This window comes from Branchiostoma lanceolatum, chromosome 12 (assembly GCF_035083965.1).
Source record: "Branchiostoma lanceolatum isolate klBraLanc5 chromosome 12, klBraLanc5.hap2, whole genome shotgun sequence".
NCBI lineage: Eukaryota > Metazoa > Chordata > Leptocardii > Amphioxiformes > Branchiostomatidae > Branchiostoma > Branchiostoma lanceolatum.
In genome coordinates this window covers 2,678,138-2,701,589 of record NC_089733.1, presented here as the reverse complement: position 1 = coordinate 2,701,589, position 23,452 = coordinate 2,678,138, and the positions used below count along the sequence as shown (strand labels likewise).

The 23,452-nt window shown below is 42.5% G+C and overlaps 1 protein-coding gene and 1 long non-coding RNA gene across 2 annotated transcripts; one reads left to right on the top strand and one right to left on the bottom strand.

The window, feature by feature from the left end:
- Positions 1-11,478: 11,478 nt before the first annotated feature.
- Positions 11,479-16,027, bottom strand: LOC136446148 (uncharacterized). Its single transcript, XM_066444457.1, has 2 exons — positions 15,427-16,027; positions 11,479-14,682 (listed from the first exon to the last, which is right to left on the bottom strand). Exons 1-2 carry the CDS (start codon positions 15,763-15,765, stop codon positions 11,974-11,976), a joined length of 3,048 nt encoding a protein of 1,015 aa, XP_066300554.1. The 5' UTR covers positions 15,766-16,027; the 3' UTR covers positions 11,479-11,973.
- Positions 16,028-20,702: 4,675 nt separating this feature from the next.
- LOC136446476 (uncharacterized) lies at positions 20,703-22,504 on the top strand. The gene is made up of 2 exons (XR_010757577.1): positions 20,703-20,776; positions 21,569-22,504. It is a non-coding gene; the product is annotated as an uncharacterized lncRNA (long non-coding RNA).
- Positions 22,505-23,452: the final 948 nt, after the last annotated feature.

The following is a 23,452-nucleotide window of genomic DNA, read 5'->3' as shown; positions in this document are numbered from 1 at the left end:
GGTCAGAAAATATCTGAACAATCATATTTTACCATCTTTTGATTTCTATGAAGGATGGAGGTTTTTTTTGTGTAAAATACGGAATTTGCGAAGTTTGTACGCCTGTCGAACGTGCGAGCACCGATCTCGGAGACTTTTCAACTAAACCCGTTCTGAAAAGAAATAGAAAAACACCCAAACTATCAACCTTTCCGCTCTTCATTATCTTCAGATGCAATACTCATGATCTGTTTGGCTGGAGCTGCCAGTAAACCTGCGTAAAACCTACAGGAAATGCCGTTGTCGATGCACGGAAGGTCCGCCATGACACATGTGCGAACTAGCCGCTTAGACGGAAAGTATTAACCACAAACATTACGGCCATTCGGTGTGATTTGTCTGAATATGCCGAGCTCGGCCTCTGTCTTTAGCGTGAGGTGTTTACTGTAGGTTTTCTGTATTAAACCTTTTCAGAACGGGTTTAGTTGAAAGGTCTCCGAGATCGGTGCTCGCACGTTCTGACAGTCGCTCCGTACAAACTAAGCAACTTCGCAAATTCCGCATATTCCAAACCTCCGTCCTTCATAGAAATCAAAAGATCGTTAAATATGATTGTTCAGCTATTTTCTGATCGAGTATAGTCAACTGTTTGTGTCTTACTGTATATCAATGTGGAGACCGTAAAGACCGTAAAAAACAGCCGTTCTGGGTGCCCCATATGGCGGCCGTCATAGCGTGTTTCCTGGCTTGTTGGGGCCCCAAATGGGGTATACCGGTATACCTATACAGGTATACGGGTACGGGTACCTATACAGGGTTTTCCCCTTACCCGTATCTTGGTTATTCAGCATGGTTTGACAATGTTTCCTTGAATACCAGTAGAGAAAAATATTTGAATTTTGACCAGTATTATATGCAAATCTGCTCCGACTCCGACCATTGTTTTCAGCTTGTAGACAGTCTGGGATGTTTATGAGTTTATGTAGTTATGGGGGCCAATTCAACCCTCAAACTGCTGGGAAGGTCACAGTGGGGAGTACTTCCTTATTGGGTTACCCAGGGTAAGCCTGGATCCTCTTTAAGTACCCTGGTTAAGTACAAAGCTAACAAGGCAATCAGAGGTGGTGTATTTTAACCCCTCACCCATTACTGATTTGCAACCCTACAAGAACTATTCCAATGGACAATCCAAATTTAACGCAGCACTAAGTAATGAGTGTATAGCAATGTTTGGAACCATAATTCAGACATTTGCACACACACACACACACACATATACACACACACACACACACAGACAGACAGACATGCCAAGAACGATTCTTCACTCTCTTGGGGTGAAATTCATAAATCTATCCATCATCTCAGTATGTCTGTACAACCCCTCCCCTGGGTTTACATTAGTGTACAGGTCTAACTAAAGCCACCCTCAGGCTGCAAGTTGCAGAAAACATAAAATCATACAACCTACGATTCGTCGAGCTAAAATAACAAAAGCTCCGTATTATGACAGACTAAAGAATCCACCACACCTTTAAAAAAAGAGTCAGGGGCATGCCCGGCGTGCGAGTGTCTAGAGTATCACTCTACATCAGGGACCTGCAAAGATCACGCGATTTTAGTGAAAATTGTGCGATGATCAAGAGAATACCTGGAGTGTTATTGCTGAAAATGTCATATACAGCTCGCAGACCCATGTCCAGGCCGTCTGGCAGGGGTACGATACTGGGCTGTCCAAATCTTAGTTTAGAAAAAATCTCCAAGCAGATTTCATTTGTCCTTTTGCTCATTTTTTCATTCATCTAATATATTCATTCTTTCACTCATTTGTCTTCATTTATTCATTCATTAACACATTCTACATAAAATCAATGGCTGAATCTAATTTGTTCATTCATTCATTATATGTTAGGTTGATGACCAAGTGGTAATAAGTAGCTACAATCTAGCTATAGCAGACACAGGATCTAGAGGTTGTGGGTTCAACTCCTGGCATTTCTAAGGATAGACATCATGTCCTTGAGAAAGGCTTTACTTGACGTTCTGTGACTTTTATCTCGCTCATTCTCAATGGGCAACTTTGTAACACAACTTTGCGATGGGTTCCTTCAGCTTTTATTTTGTGTGAAAGGAACAGACTACAAAATACCCCATACTCCAATTAAATCAAAACTATAATGCATGCTACATGGCGCATACCGCTGTCGTGCTTAATACCTGTGGACAATTGTATACAATATTTTTCATCAATCATTAGAAAAAGATCGTCAATGTCTCAGATTTTCCTTCATGAACACCGTGATCTTGTCATGACTCTTGTACATCAAAGAATACCATTGTCCAAACTGCTCTACGCAATATTCAACTCAACCTCATAGGTATTGAGCTGCACTGGATGTTTTCCAGCCCAAGCAAAAAGAAAGGGGAAAATGGATAAAATACATTTATTTACAAGTATGTTGTTTCAATTGTACCTCATTAATTATGACTGAAGCTGGGTCACTGTTTGGGTCACTTAATGTGGCCGTAGCTACGGCCCAGAGTCGTCATCGTGGGTTTCTGAGTATGGCTAATTCTGTGGCCTTCAACGTGGGTCACTGAGTGTGGCTGAAGCTGTAGTCCCGGGTATTCATCGTGGGTCACTGAGTGTGGCCATAGCTATGGCCCTGAGTCTTCATCGTGGGTCACCGAGTATGGCTGAAGCTACGGCCCTGGGTCTCATCGTGGGTCACTGAGTATGGCTTTAACTGTGGCCCTGGGTCTTCATCATGGGTCGCTGAGTGTGGTTGTAGCTGTGACCCTGAGTCTTTGAATTCATATGCCACTGAGTGTGGCTGTAGCTGTGGCCCTGGGTCTTCATCGTGGGTCACTGCATATAGCTGGCTCTGTAGCCCCGGGTCAAAGCATATGGCTGGCACTGTGGCCTGGGTCTTTATTGTGGGTCACTGCATATAGCTGGCACTGTGTCCCTGGGTCTTCATAGGTCACTGCATACGGCTGTATTGTATCATTGCCTGCTGATGTCTGTCCATGATCATGAGTTGGATGGCTGTCCGTAGCATTCGAGTTTTCCCAAAGCTTCTAGACTGGTTGGGGCAGTGTAGACCACTACATATGGCTGGATTCTGCAACTTTCATCGTCTGCGAAACTTGTACCACGGCAGCGGCCGCACAAGATGACCATAGCTGATGCCAACACAACGAGAAAAGGCAGTGTTCCTGCAATGATCAGGGTAAAAATATGGGTCCTGTTGGCAATATCCTTTATGGGTGGGTCTTCCCCAACAAGTATGACATAGTCAAGCTCTGTTGTTTGCTCCAAGAATGACTTCTCGTGCGTGTATGGCATGTCTGTGGAGTTCCCAGTAGAAATGGTAATATTGTACATGTATGGGTTGGTGGCTTGAGGATATGCCGTGCCCATGCTTGTAGTGACCGTCATTTCTTTGCATCTGCTGCCCATGGATTGGATCCCTTGACCAGGCATGTCCGAGCTGTTCTGTCGACACATCACGTCTAACCGCAAGTTGGTTAGGAGTGTTCCTCGGAGGTTAACAGGTGACGCACACCTGAGAAAGTTGGTATATGCGATCCAGTCCAGGTGGGGTCGATTGCAGATGAACCACATTAAAATTTCATCGCAGGCAAGCTCGTTACCGTGCATCTGTAAAACCATCTTGTCGTGTCGCTTGGACGTAAACAGGTGACGTGACTGTCGATGTGGGTGATTCGATTTCTGCTTAGGGATATGACTGCCAACATTTCAGGCAAGAGGAGCGCGTCGACGGGCACAGATGTCAGGCGATTGTCGGCCAACACCAAACGAATGAGCAGTGGCAAGCCGCGGAAGGCATGCTGGGATATGGCGGATATTGCGTTCTTTCCCAGAAACAATCATCTCAGATTCTCAAGCCCGATGAACGTGTCTGGACCTAAAGATGATGAAAAAATGCTTTTATTATATGATACAAATCAAAAGCAGAAGCAATGATATTATTAACCTTTGATAACATTAATCTGCCATGATAAATCCTCCACTTTGAAAAACAGTGGGCTTGAGAGATCTCTAGTGCAGCATGCCCCATGGCCAGGTATGCGCAGTTTAGATTTACGGGCGTGCATTATACTGGGGGACGTTGGGTTGGAGATCTGTTCGGACGTATCTTTTCAGGATGTCGGAATTATTATACCCTAATTGCTTCTAGTTTAATTTTTGATTTGCATTTTAATTTCTATAAAGCGTTCACCACGGTCTGATGACCCAGAACACCAGATCTGAGAGAAGTCATATTTGTCATCAAGGCTGAGTTCGATCAACGGGAGACCACGGAAAGCTCCCGGCTGAATCTCGGAAACATTCGACCGCCGAATCCGGAGATTCGTTGTGCCGAGATTGCTCGGAAAAGACCGCTCGTAGAGCGTAGAAGAAAGTAGATAATGAATTGGGTCTCTTTCTTAAAGGAAATTGGTAAGGTATCGAGGCACACCGGAATGGCGACGACCGTTCCTTTGTGTGTAATCCAGTTGCAGGACGGACCTTGAAAAAAATCAATATTTTGTATAATTTTTGACCTATTTCTTTCCAATTTGTAAATTTTGTTTAGTATTGATCATAATTATAGCATAACTTGTTGTGTTTAATACCTTAAGATTCATTTGTATTTCTTCTTATCTATTCATCTATTAGGATTTATTATATAAGTTCAACTTATTTTCTATTGTAAATGTTGCTTAGTTTTGAGTTATGTACAATTTATGATATAATTGCTATTGTCAAGTTTCGAGGGACCACAAAAAGCCAACTAGGCTTCTGGCCCTCCCTGCATTTCTTTTTCCCCTATCTTTGTTTTTAAACATTTGTACATATGTGAATAAAAAATAAACAAAGAAGCAAAAACCTTTCGCTTCTTCATCAGGACAGTGGCAGTGGAGATCCAGTCTTCCTGATAACTGATGGCAGTTTTCCGGGCATTGTGAGGCTTCTGAAAGCTCGAAAAATGGAGGAAAAGCCAGAAGAAACAACAGCAGTCCCTTGTTTACCAACATCTTGTTACATTACTGAGATTTTAGACCTAGATACATAATTCAGCATGACGACATTGTTTTCACAGAGGAGGGGAGTTGCTCCACCACCTTGCTTGAAAAATACATGTAGCGTGCTGCCATCACCCCCACATGCACGTGCAAGCTGTCAGCTGTCTGGCGTAACGGCAGGGTTTTCGGCCCAGAACCCAAGGGTCCCGGGTTCGAATCACCTGACACCACCAATCTTGTGCCCTTGGGAAAAGGCGCTTTACACGACTTTCCTCACCCAACCCAGGTGTAAAAATGGGTATAGTATGTGTGCTGGTCGTAACATCAGCAATAGCTACCTGTGTCTAACGTGTATTGCACTGTTGCAATTCCAATAAAATCAAAAATCAACATACATGTAGCGAACACCTCTTTTCCTGTCCTACACGGCCAAAACGGTCTCGATGCTGAATACATAATGTATTTGGATGCCTGGCATGCTCTCAATACGCCCACACATGCACGTGCACGCTATCAGTCTAACATGTTTTTCTAGAAACCAATCGCATGGCATTTTTCCCCCTGCCATGCCGTCAAGGAGCTATCTACACGGGAGTGGACACGAGAGCACGACGGGATACATAGGCTTAACGCACCAAAATGGCGGCGGTCGGATTTTGGAGCCAATGACGTGATGCAGAACCAAGGGGACCGTGCGTTTATTCAGCAGTGTGCAGATTCATGGAAGGCGCGTATGGGCAGGGGATATAGTGGTGTTCCACTTAACATGACAGATGTTCTTCGGCAAGTGCCTGCTGTCCTTCTTCCGTGTTTTCTATCTGCAGATACTACATATTTTGCCCTTTGGAGGTGTTAAACAGAGTCCTAAATGATTACAATAATACATAGCTACATTTTAATTGAACCCTCTGTCACACCTACATAGACCCTGCTTACACAGAAAATTTGAAGTCAATCAGCCAAGCCGATCGTGAGAAATTGACCTGACAAGTTTACATTGTGTCCACCAGCCCCCCTCCCCCTTGGCTCAAGTGTGATCATTACAACATCTCCCAGGAATGTGATCAACTAATGTCAATCTTTCCAAACTAGCATAGATGATTAGCACCTATATCCCTCCAAGTTATGATGGCATATGAAGTCCATCCATGCTTTTGATTATGAAATATTCACTGGGAAAGTTGACCTTTGTTTGACTTCATGTTCATTACACCCACCTCTATTAAAAAAAAGACGGAAATAGAAAAACTGGTCTGATTAAAAAACAAATAGTAAGATTCATTAGTAGGTATAGCACGGCAACTTATATAGGCCTATCAAGTCAATCCGTGATTTTGATGATGAGATATACACTTTGGAAGTTGACCTACTTTTGAGGTGTTGTGTTGTTCGCACCTAGCCCCATTCAAAAAGTAGACGGAAATAGAAAAACATGTCTTATTTTTAAAACAAATTGTAAGATTCATTAGTAGATACAACCCGCCAACTTACATGGGACTATCAAGTCAATCCGTGATTTTGATCATGAAATATACACTTTGGAAGTTGACCTACTTTTGAAGTGTTGTGTTATTCACACCTAGCCCCATTCAAAAAATAGACGGAAATAGAAGAACTGGTCTGATTTCTTAAAAAGTAGTATAAAGGCAATTTTGCATGTAAGTAAGCAGCTAGGCATGTCGTTTACATATAAGATGAATAAGAGCGGCTCCAGTATGGATCCCTGGGGGACTCCATACCTTACTGTGCAAAAATCTGACGTGTGACCATTAACTGATGTACAATGAGATCGATCAGACAGATAAGACTGGAACCACTTTGCAGACTGTCCATTTATATACCATAGACTACTAACTTTTGCAATAAGATACTGTGATTTATGGTGTCAAAAGCTTTTGACATATCTATAAAAACTGCACCAGTGATGTTACCACTATCAATTGCCTTATACCACTCCTCGATAACTAAGTGTAGAGCAGACTGGGTTGAACGTTTCCGACGGAAACCGGACTGTCGACTGGAAAGAAGCTTATGTTCAGTCAGAAACTGGTAGACCTGGGAGTGAACTGCCCGTTCAAGAATCTTGGAAATAGCTGGCAGAATATATACTGATGGGTCTGTAGTTAGTTGCTTCTGTTCTGTCCCCAGCCTTGAAGATTGGTACAATCCTCGCCCTTTTCCAGTCTGTAGGGAATTCTGAGGTTGATAATGATAAGTTCATGATGGACGTTAATGATGGAGCAATTACATGAGCAGCTGTTCTCAGCAGACGGCAGTTCAGTCCATCTAAACCGCTGGCTTTATTGACTTTCAAGACAAATGTTTCCGGGATAGGCTGGAAACTAAACAGAGGCATACTTGTACTGCGCTGTAAGAACTGTAAGGGGTGAAATAAAGATTTACAACTCTGTAACACATCAGCCAGTTTCTTGGCTGCGTGTCCAATGGGTAGTAGGGATTGGATAAGTGGCGTGATCATGAACACCTCGAAGCTAAAGGCACTGTGTGTTGTTAGCCACACGGACAGGGAAGTACGTCACCTGAAAAGCAGGCTGGAAAAATGTGGAACCTGTGCCTCATATGTCATATACTGTGCTCGGAATGTTGACTGGAAAAATAGTGTTAAAAGTGCGCGTACGTTTACGTATATAAAAGAGTGCAATAGTCAACCAGTGCAATATGTTTGTATGTAGTTTGCCTGTATCAATGATACATGCCTGAGAAGACCGACGCACACGGTTTACTTTTTACCTTGCGCCCCCTGGGTGTCCTAACCCTAACGATAGGGCACTTGGTATTGGAGGAATGAAGACCGCATTATTATCTCATTCATGGTTACGGAATAACAGCTGACCAAAGTTTCGCGCATAGGCCCAATACTTAAGCATAATAGGGCAATGGCACAGGTCTAAAATATCAATCTCTTTACCAGAAATTTCAAACTTTACATTCAAACGATAGGGCACTTGGAAGTTATTGAAGGAATGAAGACTGCAATATTTTCTCGAGTAATAGCTGACCAAAGTTTCGCGCATAGGCCCAATACTTAAGCATTATAGGGCAATAGCACAGGTCTAAAATAGGTGTGCCCTATCGTTTGAATGTAAAGTTTGACAGTTCTGGTAAAGAGATTAAATTTTGGACCTGTGTCATTGCCTATAATGCTTTAAGTATGGGGTGGGTGGGGGGGGGGTAAGATTTGGTCAGCTGCACCTCCGTCACCATGACTGTGAAAAAAAATCGGTTTCATTCCTCCAATACCTACCAAGTGCCCTATCGTTTGAATGTAAAGTTTGACAGATCTGGTGAATAGATTAAATTTTGGACCTGTGTCATTGCCCTATAATGTTTTAAGTATGGAGTGGGGGGGGGGGGTTAGATTTGGTCAGCTGCACCTCCGTCACCATGAATGTGAAAAAAAATCGGTTTCATTCCTCCAACATCTACCAAGCTTAAGTTTCCTATATTTTAAATGTAAAGTTTGACAGTTCTGGTAAAGAGATTGCATTTTGGACCTGTGTCATTGCCCTATAATGTGGGGGTGGGGGCGAAACGTTGGTCAGCTATACCTCCGTCACCATGACTGAGAAAATAAATCGGTTTCATTCGTCCAATTCCTACCAAGTGCCCTATCGTTTGAATGTAAAGTTTGACAGTTCCGGTAAAAAGATTGAATTTTGGACCTGTGTCATTGCCCTATAATGCTTTAAGTATGGGGTGTGGGTCGACACTTTGGTCAGCTATACCTCCGTCACCATGACTGAGAAAATAAATCGGTTTCATTCCTCTAATACCTTCCATGTGCCCTATCGTTTGAATATAAAGTTTGACAGTTCTGGAAAAGAGATTGAATTTTGGACCTGTGTCATTGCCCTATAATGCTTTAAGTATGGGGTGGGCTGGGGGGCGAAACTTTGGTCAGCTATGCCTCCGTCACTATGAATGAGAAAATAAATCGGTTTCATTCCTATAATACCTACCAAGTGCCCTATCGTTTGAATGTAAAGTTTGACAGTTCTGGAAAAGAGATTGAATTTTGGACCTGTGTCATTGTAGGATTGTAAAGTTTGAATGTAAAGTTTGACAGTTCCGGTAAAAAGATTGAATTTTGGACCTGTGTCATTGCCCTATAATGCTTTAAGTATGGGGTGTGGGTCGACACTTTGGTCAGCTATACCTCCGTCACCATGACTGAGAAAATAAATCGGTTTCATTCCTCTAATACCTTCCATGTGCCCTATCGTTTGAATATAAAGTTTGACAGTTCTGGAAAAGAGATTGAATTTTGGACCTGTGTCATTGCCCTATAATGCTTTAAGTATGGGGTGGGGTGGGGGGCGAAACTTTGGTCAGCTATGCCTCCGTCACTATGAATGAGAAAATAAATCGGTTTCATTCCTATAATACCTACCAAGTGCCCTATCGTTTGAATGTAAAGTTTGACAGTTCTGGAAAAGAGATTGAATTTTGGACCTGTGTCATTGAACTATAATGCTTTAAGTATGGAGTGGGGGGGGGGCGTAACTTTGGTCAGCTATACCTCCGTCACCATGAATGAGAGATTAAATCGGTTTTGTTCATCGAATACTTTCCAATCGCCTTATCGTTTGAATGTTAAAGTTTGACAGTTCTGATAAAGAGATTGAATTTTGGACCTGTGTCATTGCCCTATAATGCTTTAAGTATTGGGTGGGGGGGGGAGGCGAAACTTTTTACAGCTATACCTCCGTCACCATGAAAAAGAAAATAAATCGGTTTCATTACAAGTGCCCTATCAAGTGCCCTATCGTTTGAATGTAAAGTTTGACAGTTCTGGTAAAGAGATTGAATTTTGGGCCTGTGTCATTGAACTATAATGCTTTAAGTATGGAGTGGGGGGGGGGGGGGCGTAACTTTGGTCAGCTATACCTCCGTCACCATGAATGAGAGATTAAATCGGTTTTGTTCATGGAATACTTTCCAATCGCCTTATCGTTTGAATGTTAAAGTTTGACAGTTCTGATAAAGAGATTGAATTTTGGACCTGTGTCATTGCCCTATAATGCTTTAAGTATTGGGTGGGGGGGGAGGCGAAACTTTTTTCAGCTATACCTCCGTCACCATGAAAAAGAAAATAAATCGGTTTCATTACAAGTGCCCTATCAAGTGCCCTATCGTTTGAATGTAAAGTTTGACAGTTCTGGTAAAGAGATTGAATTTTGGGCCTGTGTCATTGCCCTATAATGCTTTAAGTATAGGATGGGGGGCGAAACTTTGATCAGCTATACCTCCGTTACCATGACTGAGAAAATAAATCGGTTTCATTCCTCCAATACATATTGCCCTATCGTTTGAATGTTAAAGTTTGACAGTTCTGGTAAAGAGATTGAATTTTGGACCTGTGTCATTGCCCTATAATGCTTTAAGTATGGGGTGGGGGGCGAAACTTTGGTCAGCTATGCCTCCGTCACTATGAATGAGAAAATAAATCGGTTTCATTCCTCCAATACCTTCCATGTGCCCTATCGTTTGAATATAAAGTTTGACAGTTCTGGAAAAGAGATTAAATTTTGGGCCTGTGTCATTGCCCTATAATGCTTTAAGTATGGGTAGGGGGGCGAAACTTTGATCAGCTATACCTCCGTCACCATGAATGAGAAAATAAATCGGTTTCATTCCTCCAATTTCTTCCAATTGCCCTATTGTTTGAATGTAAAGTTTGACAGTTTTGGTAAAGTGATTGAATTTTGGACCTAAGTCATTGCCCTATAATGCTTTAAGTCTGGGGTGGGGGGCGAAACTTTGGTCAGCTATACCTGCGTCACCATGAATGAGAAAATAAATCGTTTTCATTAATCCAATGCTTACCAAGTGCCATATCGTTTGAATGTAAAGTTTGACAGTTCTGGTAAAGAGATTACATTTTGGACATGTGTCATTACCCTATAATGCTTTAAGCACGGGGGGGGGGCGAAACTTTGGTCAGCTATACCTCCGTCACCATGAATGAGAAAATAAATCGGTGTCATTCCTCCAATTTGTTTCAAGAGCCCTATCGTTTAAATATAAAGTTTGACAGTTCTGGAAAAGAGATTAAATTTTGGACTGTAGCAAAGTAGCCAATTAACGCCAATCTACTGGCACGCGAGGGACAAGAATGAATATTTCACACCCATTGTCCGTCGATTACTGGTTCATTGTTAATAGCGGCAATACATTACGAAGTAACTTTACGTGGGACTTGCAGCACATGACTTTTAATCCTGCTTATGTAGAGCAGAACTACGCACTGAACAAGTTTTAAACATCGACAAGACCTGACTACACAACGCCTTATATTTGATAATGCAGTATAGCCATAACGCCACGCTTCGGAGAGAGCATTTTGGTATCTTTAGCATGGTTAAAGTTCTAAGCTGTAGCACTTCGTATCATGCATTTTCTTTAAATTTCATGTACGGAAATAATGTTCGGTGATAGACAATGTGACATACAAAACTTTACATTTATTGTCATCAGAAAATACAGGGAAGCAATGTCGCTATCGTGTTTGGCTGACCATAGTCTACGCATGTATAGATTCAACAAAGGTAAGTATACAATGTCGAAGGAAAAACAAAACTACTTGCATAGGTAATACTTAACGATGATAAACAAAAGCGGGTTTATCGGCTCTTTTGAATGCCTGCGGCTGGCTCATCCAAAAAAGGCCGTGTCAAATTAATTAGGCACGGTCATACGTTCGACTGAACAAAATTCGCGATCTAATTCATACAACCTCAAAGCCGACTTGTTCTTAATGTAACATGAACTACGCACAATATTTGCCATGCTTTTTACATTTTACAATTTCTACGTATGTGTTAGTCTTGAGCGTCCAAATAACATCCACATTTCACACTTCTTCAATTCCAACTATGTTCTGTGACCTTTGTCGGTAAAGATATGAAAGAAGGGTTTATTGTAGTTTTCATTCATTGATCACTTGTGTCCATCTTTAGGGCAAGCCCAGGTCACTTCCTCGTCACAGTTTTTGCATGTTGTAGTGGCTTCTGTAGCTTTTCCGTTGACACAAACATAATTTGAGGTTCCGCAGTTGGCACACTTTGCGCGCTTGAACTTGCTGTGATGTTCTCCTGGCAGGACAATCCGTTTGTGGGTCTGTTTGATCTTTTTTCGATGTTTTGTTTGCTGGTCTGGTTGTCTGGCGATGATTCTGTTGGCTGGTTGGGTGTCAGGGTCCTGTGTGCTGCTGGTAGGACGACGCGCAGCAGTGTTTGCCTGCTGAATTGTGCGAACAAGCCTAGCCTGTACGACTCTCTCATCCCGGGTGAGTGGCTTTTGTACTGATTGAACTGTCTGGAGCTGTTTAACAAAGTTCTTCATTAAGATTGTAGTCTGCGCTGCTTGGTAGCTGGTCATTCCCTCCCATTGCATATCGCGCAAGGTTGCTTCCACTTGCAGACGAGCATTATCTAGGTCTTCACAGGTGTCCGAACTTTCAGGTGTGGGAACTTGTGACTCTGTCGTCTCGTCTGTATTGTCAGTACTGGATCCACAGTTTGGAACTAAAAAACTAGTTGGGTTTCTAGCGTCCGGGGGAGCTATGTTTGCAAGCAGGTGGGGTTTGAACTTATGTACATACAGGCGGCATGCGCAGATGTGTTTGCAGATGATGGCATTGTTGAAGTTATCGCTGCAGTCACAGATCATTGTTGTTAAGCAAACATTGTACCGTACCCCCTTTTTGCTACTGCTTTTGATTTTGAACAGAAGCAGAGCCTCGCTTTGTAGCCGGAGTACAGAGCTGTCCTTGCTGTGTGCCTGCATGTACATCTCTGCCCTGCTCTGTCTGTTCCTCTCCGCTACCGTGGCCCGAGCGCTATGGAGTCCCATATCTACTTCCTTCTGTTTCTCCATGTAGAAACCCACTGAACTTTGCCCTCCATGGAAAGTGCCATCGTCCGGATTTCCGATCAGAGCGTCCATAAGAACATCTAAGCGATGGTTGGCCCTACCATTGAGTGTTGTATACTTGATTAACTCCCAGTGAAGCTCTACAAGGTTCGTGGTGTCAGTATCTCCGTGGGGGAACATGCGGCCAGCACGGACCCACATGCTACGCCATTCGTCGCAGTCCCACCCACGCATGTACTTAGTGACCTGTTGCGCGTTCTCAAATTCGGAGTAGAACTGCTCCAGGTTTTCCTCAAAGCCCTGCCACGTCGGGTGCATCATAAGTCCGCATAGTTTTTCGTACACATCTGCTGCCATCTGTCCTTCCAACTTTGGCAACAAGTTCTCCGTCCATGCCTTCTTCACGTGAAACCAACATAAGAGAAGGTGGCATTTGGACTGAGTGCCGTCTTCCCACGACAAGGGGTCGTTCTGTACGGCACTCTCAATTGCCCTCTTCTCTGTTAGAGACTTGTCAATAATGATGGCGTTCGGTCGTGCACTCATTCGTTCCAGGAGAGCTTCGAACCCAAGCCGGACCCCAGTCTCCTCGTGCTTGGTCTTCTTGTCATTTGACGTTATCAGGTAGAATATTGGCAGTCCTTGGCGGTTTTGGTTGGGCACTACTGCGCTGAAGACGGGTAGGCCGTACGAATTCAGGCCGAAGGTGGAGTCCACTGTCCAGACGCTGTTGGGGCTGAAGCGTTCTGCCGCCTGCCGCTGCCATTCTGTCTGGAGAACCAGGACAAATGGTCTCTTGTCGGGGTCTTCATTGTCAGGGTCGTACTCTTGGAAGAAGATACACACGCCCTGGTCTCGGAGACGCTCTGCCTTGGCGTAGGTGCCGACCAAGTCATCCTGGTGGACCCTCTTACTGCAGCGCATTTCATACTGAAGCTGAGTCAGTTCTTTCCTTGTCAGAGTTGTCCTCCAGCGGCCTTTGTTTATGATTTCAATAGTCCCAGATTGTTGCATGGACTGTAGCATGTTGGATGTTTGCTGTACAGTCATACCTACGCCAAGACAGTCAGTGGCTACTTGTTTCACAGTCTGATGTACGGGCATGTAACAGCTGTCCTCCTCTGAACCGGGTGTGTGATTACAATGGTGTGGATAGAGGCGAACTTGCAGTGGCTGGCTCTCGTCATTCGGGGTGAAAACCTTCACCCGGAAGGAGCATCCAACTGCACGACTTTTCCTCCTCCGCCGTTTGCACAGCCGTTTTCTTCTCGGGGTGCCGGCCCTGTGACACGCAAACGTCTTCATTGTGCCAAGTAGATGGATTGTTTCGTTGTCGCGGATTTTCATACTGACTGTGGTCTTTTGCGTATGCACTACCTTCAGATGTACATTGTGGGTGTCCGATAGGTTTTCAATGTGTTCTTCTAAAGTGTCCCTGGAAATGGTGATGTTTTGGTAGTCATGGCGACTGACGGTGCGGGGTCTGGTGTGGATCTTGATTCCGGCTTTAGGATCTCTCACAGAAATGTCCATCTCTTCGAAAAGATCATAGCTTTCTGTTTCAGAGCCCTCACTGTCACTGTCGCTCTCGTCTGGAAACCCCACAAACTCATCCTCGCTTTCAGACTCGTCGTTACCGTCTGCGGTTGTCTGCGCTGTCTGTGGTTGTGCCGGCGTGACGCTCACCTTGCAAGAACAGGTGTCCAGCTGATGTTCGAAGCCCTCTCTTGTGATGCCAAACTTCTTGACATTTGTTTGGTACATTGAAGATATCTGAAATAATATTGGACGTTACTTCGGGAGTTGTCAGCTAAACGTTACTGGCCTCAAAATCCGAGGCGTGTTTGGGTTACTGACTTAATAAGAACTCTTCAAAGTCGCCTATTTATCTCCGTTTGGTTACAAAAATAATCATTAGCATGTTATCCTACTATTATCCTATCTAAGTGGCTTTGTTACCTTTATTGTTATTCTATGAATAAATTATCGTGCTTTAAAGTTCAGAAAGCTGAAAGACTCGACGACTGGCCGACATATTCAAATTCAGCAAATGCTTTTACATCACACAGAAGCAAGGTAAACCTCTTTGAACGTTATATTGTAAGCGGGTTTTGCATACATGCAAGTATAAGAACATGTCACAAATTACAAAAAGCAAAAGAAGTCGATTGACCGATAATACGGTGCGTAATTTAGACTGATTGTATTGCATATAAAAACGGTTTCTACATTATGTTTTGTGCATTTTGTAACATTTTAGCACCAACGTCCGTCAAAGTGTGCAATAAAGCGAAAACATCATGATCATATATACATGTATTCAGAATAGTTAATGCGTGGAAATAGACAATCATAACGATGTTCTTGTGCGGTTATATGATAAAGTTACACCTTCATGTAACGTTACATGTATAGTTCAAATTTTGTTGGTTCCAGCAAGGAGGGTTCAGCGAACATATTGTAAAACAATCATGATTTTTGACAAATATTGTTCACAAGAAGTTTGGTATTACTTACCAATTCCCAAGTCTCACGCCATGGCCGGTGACTCGAAGACGCGCCGCTGTCGCACTCTGGATTCGTTCTTAGGTGACTTTGCCGGAAAATCCGTTCAATGTCTTCTCTCGCCGGCAGTCGGTGATTTGGGGCCTCACAATGTGCCACAAAATCTTGACCCAGGACTAGCTTGGACTTGATTTCCCTCCATTTCTGTACGCGGCCCGTCTTCGAGAGCTTGCTTTTGGTGGGAAATGTTGGGTCGACTCGAAGAATTTCACCTTCGTCGGGATCTATTCCCTCCCGCAATGACCGCTCCATTAGCGCTAGTGCAGCGCCATTGAAGCTGTAAAACTTCATCTCTTCAGTCCCTTCGCGTTTTGGTGGTGAAAGTTAACTTTACAAACTGATCTGGATGTATACGTACGGAAGTAGTGGGAATAACAACTGAAATGCGCTTGGTTTGAGTTGATGACATTTACATAAGACCAGGGGTGTTAACAACCCAAAACTCGACCGTCATTGGCTAATTGTCGGTGACGTTCGGTGACCTGCGAGCAGCCATATGATTGGACCTCGCTAGAAAGTTACTGCCCGACATTTAGTGTACACGGGGGGGGGGGGGGGGGGGCGAAACTTTGGTCAGCTATACATCCGTCACCATCAATGAGAAAATAAATCGGTTTCATTCTAATTAGAGCCAGCACACCTTAATATGTTGCTGGCCCTTAGCTAATTAGAGCCAGCACACCTTAATATGTGGCTGGCTCTTAGCTAATAAAAGCCAGCACACCTTAATATGTGGCTGGCTCTTAGCTAATAAAAGCCAGCACACCTTAATATGTGGCTGGCTCTTAGCTAATAAAAGCCAGCACACCTTAATATGTGGCTGGCTCTTAGCTAATAAGAGCCAGCACACCTTAATATGTGGCTGGCTCTTAGCTAATAAAAGCCAGCACACCTTAATAGGTATTTTCCGAACCCCTCTGGCTACGGACATGTTTTCAAATCAAACATTTTACCTAGATAAATATACAAACACGCCCAGTTTTATGTACGTACACATTCAAATATACTGCTAAACATACTTACGCACACACAGCCATACACGTTAACATATATGTACATAAACATATAAATGAATCTAGATCTAGATGCACATACACATACACATACACGTACACCAGTATATATACGTACGTTTATCGATAAAAAAGGTTTCGAAACAAACAGGCAGACTGTAAACAGATTTTAATAGTTATGCAAAAGAAAGAACAAGTGAAGAATAACTATGCGAAGCTACAAGCTTATATATATATATATATATGTATATATATATATATATATATATAGAACATATTATCTTTAGTCTGTATTACGCAAACTCCAGCTGTCCGGGGGTTTCTCTCCCCTCCCCGCGGAGTTTGTGCTCTGGTTGCTCTAAGCCGGGAGAACTGTTATCAAAAATGGTAACACCAATCATAGGGCAGGATTTCAGCTAGGCTCCCATTGCCATAGAAACCACCTAGTTAGCCTGTCTGTTAGCTGTCACTCCTTGCACCACAGGCAGACGGGGAGGAAGGGATGGGAAATGAGATCCAGATGTTGGGAGGGTGAGAAATGGGATGTATCCAAGCCGGTCAAAAGGGATTTCAAACCTCCTTAGTGTATCTGTTCCTTTAGAGGCAGACAATGTCAGTTTCTCCCACATCAAAAACCAAGTTTAAAAATCCAACAAGAAAAGACTTGGGTGCCGAAAAATGTTCAAAGTACAGAGAAACTGCCTGTGAAACTCTCTTCCTACCACCTGCAGATCAGACATCTGCAGCTGTCAATCACTGGATAGCAACAGCAATAGATCCTTAGCAACTTGAGTCTGGCCTGGGCAGGCAGCTCTGTGGGCTGATGACGGCTGCATAAATTATCCATATTCAGAAAGGAGGATTCCCTTGAGTTAGCGGCCCAAGCCATCAAGCTCTTGGGTTGCGAGGCGGTTACAGGGTGGCGAGCGGTCACAGGAGGCTTGATTGAATTCAGGCTAATTATCTTTATTTTCCAATAGACAGTACATGTAAATACTGTAGTTCTTGTTTCTTTCACTGTAACTTTAAGTTCACTGTTTTCACTGTCACCTCTGGACCGTGAACTTATCATCACAGTGAAAAACCTATTTATGATTCCTCCACACATCCTTTCTGCAAGTCACTTGCCACCATCGTGAAGTTAAAGTTCAGTGAAAATATCCATTTTCATTACACCGTGAAATTTTGCTGCCGTGAACTTAAAGTGAATTACAGTATACGACAATTAGAGATCAGGCCGGTCCAATATTTGTACATTCTGAATCAACGTCTTACGACTTTCAATGAATTTTTCTTTATAACTCTAATTCTACCCCCTTCGACTTTCCCTCCGGGAACCCCGGTCCTGGGACTATTAGATAAGACTGGTTTATTGATTGATCTCTTAGCAGCAATGAAGCTGCATTGCAAGAAAGATTATATTTCAGCATAGCTTAAAACAACTAGACTTAGCTTAAAATTATCCGCAAATATTCCTCAAAAGAGTACATATTAAAATACGACAATCCACACGGGGTAAAACTGAAGGCTAAGTACGTAACTATCTCTGGGTTGTAAGTCTTTGTTATATAAGAAATATAATACTATTGATCTAATAACACATATAGTAATTAAAAATCTCACATACACTACGGCAATAGAAATACAAAGTAGACTCAATGCCTTTGCAGCACTACTGAACATAGATTCGGGTACTGAATATCATATCCCCCTGTAGTAGTCAGATGTTCAGTTATTATCTAACTTTGATCTATACCATTGATTATTTGATTATCATTATCTATAGTTATCGTATTCTATGTATAACTTTGCTTTATTTTTTTATAATTCATTATCAAGTTTGAGAAGTATAGACCAGGAGGGCCTAGTATAAGCTATATAGTACGCTTTTCCTCCTCCTAAAGCTACTTCTATCTATTGTTTATCGTATTATGTATTATAGATTTCCTTGTTGTGCAAATAAATAAACAAACAAACAAACAAACAAGCAAACAGACAAATAATTACTTGTCCCGGTGGACTGCCGGCAACCGGAGGGGTACCTCGCGGTGTTCTCACGTTGAGGTCACGGCGTCGTTTTGTCCGCGGGGCCCGGGTAGAATTTAAGTCATAACTAAATTTTTGTCGGGTCCCCGCCGGGCCCAAAAATAGCCCGGTAGCCGCAGGGTGCCCCACGGGGCCACGTAGGGGTCACGCCCGGAAGTGCCAAAAGAAGGCCCGGGAACTACCCGGCAGGGCCCCTTCTTCCAATTGTGACCGAAGCATAAGAAAGAACAACATGTATATATATCCTTTTTCGCCTTGATTCAAATTTGTCTCTCGAGTAGTATGCAAACAATGTACTTGCGCTGCACCACCGTGGCCAAAGTTCACAATGATTCGGAAACAATTCGATTGTAAACAACAAGGCATCTGGAAAGTACACCGGAGCTAACAATTCCAGATTTGAGAGCCAAACAATTGGCCGCAATACTAGTCTCCAAGCGGAGATAAGATCCGGGGTATTTTCGACGTATTTTCGCGGTATTTTATACTTCTTTTCCGTTTTTAGTTTGGGAGAGGAGGGAGACCCAACTAAAAACGGAAAAGACGTATAAAATACCGCGAAAATACGTCGAAAATACCCCGAATCTTACCTCTGCTTGGAGAGTACATTGTCTGTGTTAGGACACCTATGGGGCGCAAGGTAAAAAGTAAATCGTGTGCGTTGGACTGCCCAGGCACTAAAACTGGAGGTAAAAAAGATTCTCTAAACATTTATAATTGTTACAGGTAAACTACAAACAAACATATTGCGCTGGTTGACTATTGCACACTTTTATATACGTTACCGTACGCGTACTATTAACTTGAGAACAATCCCTTGGGTTTTTCCCAGTCAACATTCCGAGCACAGTATATGACACATGAGGCACAGATTGCACATTTTTCCAGCCTGCTTTTCAGGTGACGTATTTTGCTGTCCGTGTGGCTAACAACACACAGTGATTTTAGCTTCTACGTGTTCACGCCACTTACCCAACCCCCACTACCGATTTCAATTGTGACAACGTACAGAGAGACATTTCTGTCAAGCATTTTTTAAAACAATATTGGTTGACGCGATCAAAGGCCTTAGAGGCGTCCATAAAACAAACACATACAGACGACCCTAACCTCCTGTAGTACTCGATGATTTTGCTAAAAGATAAAAACACACATGGTAATCCCATGTTTGGGTTTAGATTTAAAGGTAAGCTAAACTTAAAATTGAAAAGTCTAATATACTTATAAATATACCCCAAAGTCAAGTTCTCACTTGTTTTACATAAGTCTGTCATAGTTCAGGGCTCTCCCATTATGATTGAATTAATCAATTGTAAGGTCACGTATTAGAATAACAACCAAAACGATCGTAGGAGCCCCAGCAAACCGAATTTCTAAACTTCTTTGCATTGCTGGCGTTATAACTGATTTTGCATGTAGCACATATCCCTAAATACCCCGTTTTCGAAAAATCCCGACTTTAAGTACCCCACGAATTTAGGTTACCCAACGTTATTTGCTTCACACAAAAAAACACTAGAGTGAACGTTTAAGTCTATTATGTTTTTTTCGTGTTATAAGGTTATTACAATCATGACTTCATAATCTCCTGAAAATTTTGCGTCATACGATAATCACTTCAGGGGTTGCAGGGGCGGGCCTCAAAAGGGACACGGCTTGATATTACGGTTTTGTGTAATTTTTAAAGAACGGCATCTCGATAAACCCCAAGTAAGCCTCCAGAATTACTTACGTCATCATCCAGCCGCCACCAAATACCCTCCCCGGACAGAGCGTACACATGTGCCGCCATAAAATAGTGCGGCCAAACAGGGAACGTCTTATAAGCTAGTTCGGAGTTGTTACTACGCATGTGCAGTGTCAAAGGTGAAGGCCCCGCAGACGTCAACAAAGCCAGTCGGGCGTTGATATGTAAATCTAGACAGTTGTTATGCAAATCTAGACAATGTCCAGGCGAGCACTGTATACGAGCCCGGGGCCTTCACCTTTGACACTGCACATGCGTAGTAGCAACTCCGAACTAGCTTATTAATATGTGGCTAACCTCGATTGTGTTATTGGCTTTAATTGCTTTCGTACTGGCAGGTGTAATTTTCTAATAGTGTAAGCTGTCAGAAAGTCTTTCATATGTATCTTAGTCAATAGAAGCTTTCCATATGTGTACGCGCACGGATACAAAAGAAGTGCGTCGGTCCTGTGTGGCGTGGCGTGGAATTTACTCAGAACAGGGCGGCCATTGTGAGGTGAGGATGTGTGCATGTTGTAGCAGAAAGGGTTTTAGTGTTTTGCCTTATTTTCTGCCACAAAAACTCTCCCAGTTACCTCGCAGTATGGCTGTTTTAGTAATGAGTAAGTACATTGAGGTTCGAGGTTGTAACTGGTGTTGTTAAATATTTTATTTCGTGAGGGCCGGGTCATGGCGGCCGTATGTGGGAGACATTTTCTGGCGTTAAACATGTCGGGGAAAACGGAATTTTTACCGAAATTCTCGCCAATGCCGGGAGAAATGTAATCATTGTATTTGTGTGTGTGGAACCTGGAGTCTGTAGACGATATATATGTGCTTTTTGTGCGTGTAAATGCCAGTTTCTGTTACCGAGTTCTGTAGTCTGAGAACAAAGGACCGGGGTTCCTTGTGTGCACTCAATTCATCATCATTGGTCGGCTGCAGCGCACTGAATTATGATACTGTATTGGAAACCTCGTTAGTGGGCGTAGGGTGTTTTTACCTTCGTATTCTTGAATTGAAAATGTAACCGACTTACAGCCACTTATGTGCCATCCTTTATTATGTATACAGCTGTTAGATTTGAGCTGCATGCACACTATATAAACAATGATAATCTAATGGAATCTACACGAGTGTGAAAAATTGGGTAGCTTTTTTTTGTTTTTCAACCCAAAAATATAATGCAAATTAAAATGTGATTAGTTTATTCGTTCTCTTTTGTGTTGCGTTACACAAAGATACATGTGTGTTCAATAATTGAATAAAATATGTTGTATTAAAGTCTATGTGTATTTCTTTCCCACAGGTCTACGCAGCCAGAAAGGATTGTGACAACACAGATATGATGTCTGAAGTGTTCATTTCAACTGGCAAATCATCCCAATATCTACAGAAGATTGCTGAAACAACACACCCAGCCCGTTGAACAACAGAAGCTGTTCCAATGAAACTTCCAAACACTTCAGAATTTACACATAGGTGACAGAGCAAATATGTAATGGCTACGGCGAGACATCCAGCTTACTCAGTGTGTGTTAGTCAGGTATATCAGTATTACAGCTGTCAAGCCTCTTGGAAACCCAGACTTCGGGGACTGTGCCTCTGGCTCAGTGGGGGCTTGTTCGGCTTAGTTAGATGAGTTTGCTGGATGCCAAAGCCTCAAATAAGGTATCATCCCTTTTGCTCTTGTTCCTGGTGTCAACTTCTGTAGATGAACCACATCAAAAGAAACATTGCCTTAGGATGTTCCTGTTGTATGCACTGTTCACTTGTAGTCTTCGGGGGCCGACTGTTTCTTGCAAATGGTTGATCCTGCTCTGTTGACTTGAACTTCCCGTTAGCAGTTTTGTTGCTTACCCCCCCAACCTATCTGCCAGTCATCATCTACAGTAAACCTATCTTCTGTTGTCTGTAAAGAAAAAGATATTCCTGTTCAGTATTCTCATCTAGACACAGTTCTACACAACGTCCAGCTGTGCCTACCATAACACGATAGAAAAACGGTTATTATACAGCATGTACAAAGTATGTATCTGTTGAAGTTGCTATATCTCTGCAACCTAGTTCTGTATCAGAGTGCGTCCACTTGTAACGGACTGCCAATCTGCATTTTATTTCTTGATGTACCATCAGTGTAGCCAACCAAACGTCTGAGTTCACACATTCCTTAACCGACATGAACATGGCCCCGCTTGGTGCTTTCAAACTCCCGAGAATTACAACTGCCTGTCACTACATACTATCTCGGCTTCCTAACTGTCGCGAGTACCCTCCTCCACGGAGATTAAAAGTATTTTTTATTCACAATAATTTACTAATTAGTAATGCCATGTTAATTTGATTATAAGAACGACATCGCATATACCATGTGCGCATCACTGTTCGTCTGTTTTGTCTGCGGCTGCCACCCTACCCTACCATTTACACCTTTGCACTGGTATAATATTATGACGTCACATCTGACTCCCGGAAGCCTCAAAACTACTCGGTAATCATCTTCTGCCACCCTAAATAAAGAATATTTATCTCCATTCATAAAAGAGGTATGAAACAGCATCGTTGTTTATTCAAGCTACATATATGTCGAATATGAAGCCCCTACCATTTTTGCATTTGATTTTGCAAATATAGTCATCATCAGCATAACACACCTAAAGATAATGGTTTTAGTAAAGCTACCTACACATCCAATGTGGCATCCGTAGTATTCATCGTACAGGAAATATGAAGTTTCTTCAATAATAATGCAAATGAGGTCCTCATTAGCATAACATACATTCCATTGTATTCACCTTTACTAAAGCTACCCACATCACTAATATCACATCCCTAGCATTTACCCTGAAGGAAGTATAACTTTTCTGCATAAATTATGCAAATGAAGCCCTCATTAGCATAATGCTTCTCCATTATTTTCGACTATCCTAAAGCTGCCTACACCTCCAATATGACATCTGTAACGTTTATTGTAAGGAAAACATAGATTTTCCATAAATCATTAATAATGCAAATGAGGCCATAATTAGCATACTGAACATTCAATTGTATTCGCCTGTCCTACAACGACATTCACCTCTTATATGACGTGTAGCATTTAGCATAAGGGAAATATGAAGTTTCTGCATAAATTATGCAAATGAGTTCCATATTAACATAATACACATAAAGATGATAATGATAAGTACATATG

Excerpts from the sequence above, each read along its gene's own strand:
- LOC136446148 (XM_066444457.1), bottom strand. The coding sequence starts at position 15,765 with ATGAAGTTTTACAGCTTCAATGGCGCTGCACTAGCGCTAATGGAGCGG. Across the intron at positions 14,683-15,426 it reads GGCGTGAGACTTGGGAATTG|ATATCTTCAATGTACCAAAC; the intron begins GTAAGTAATACC and ends ATATTATTTCAG.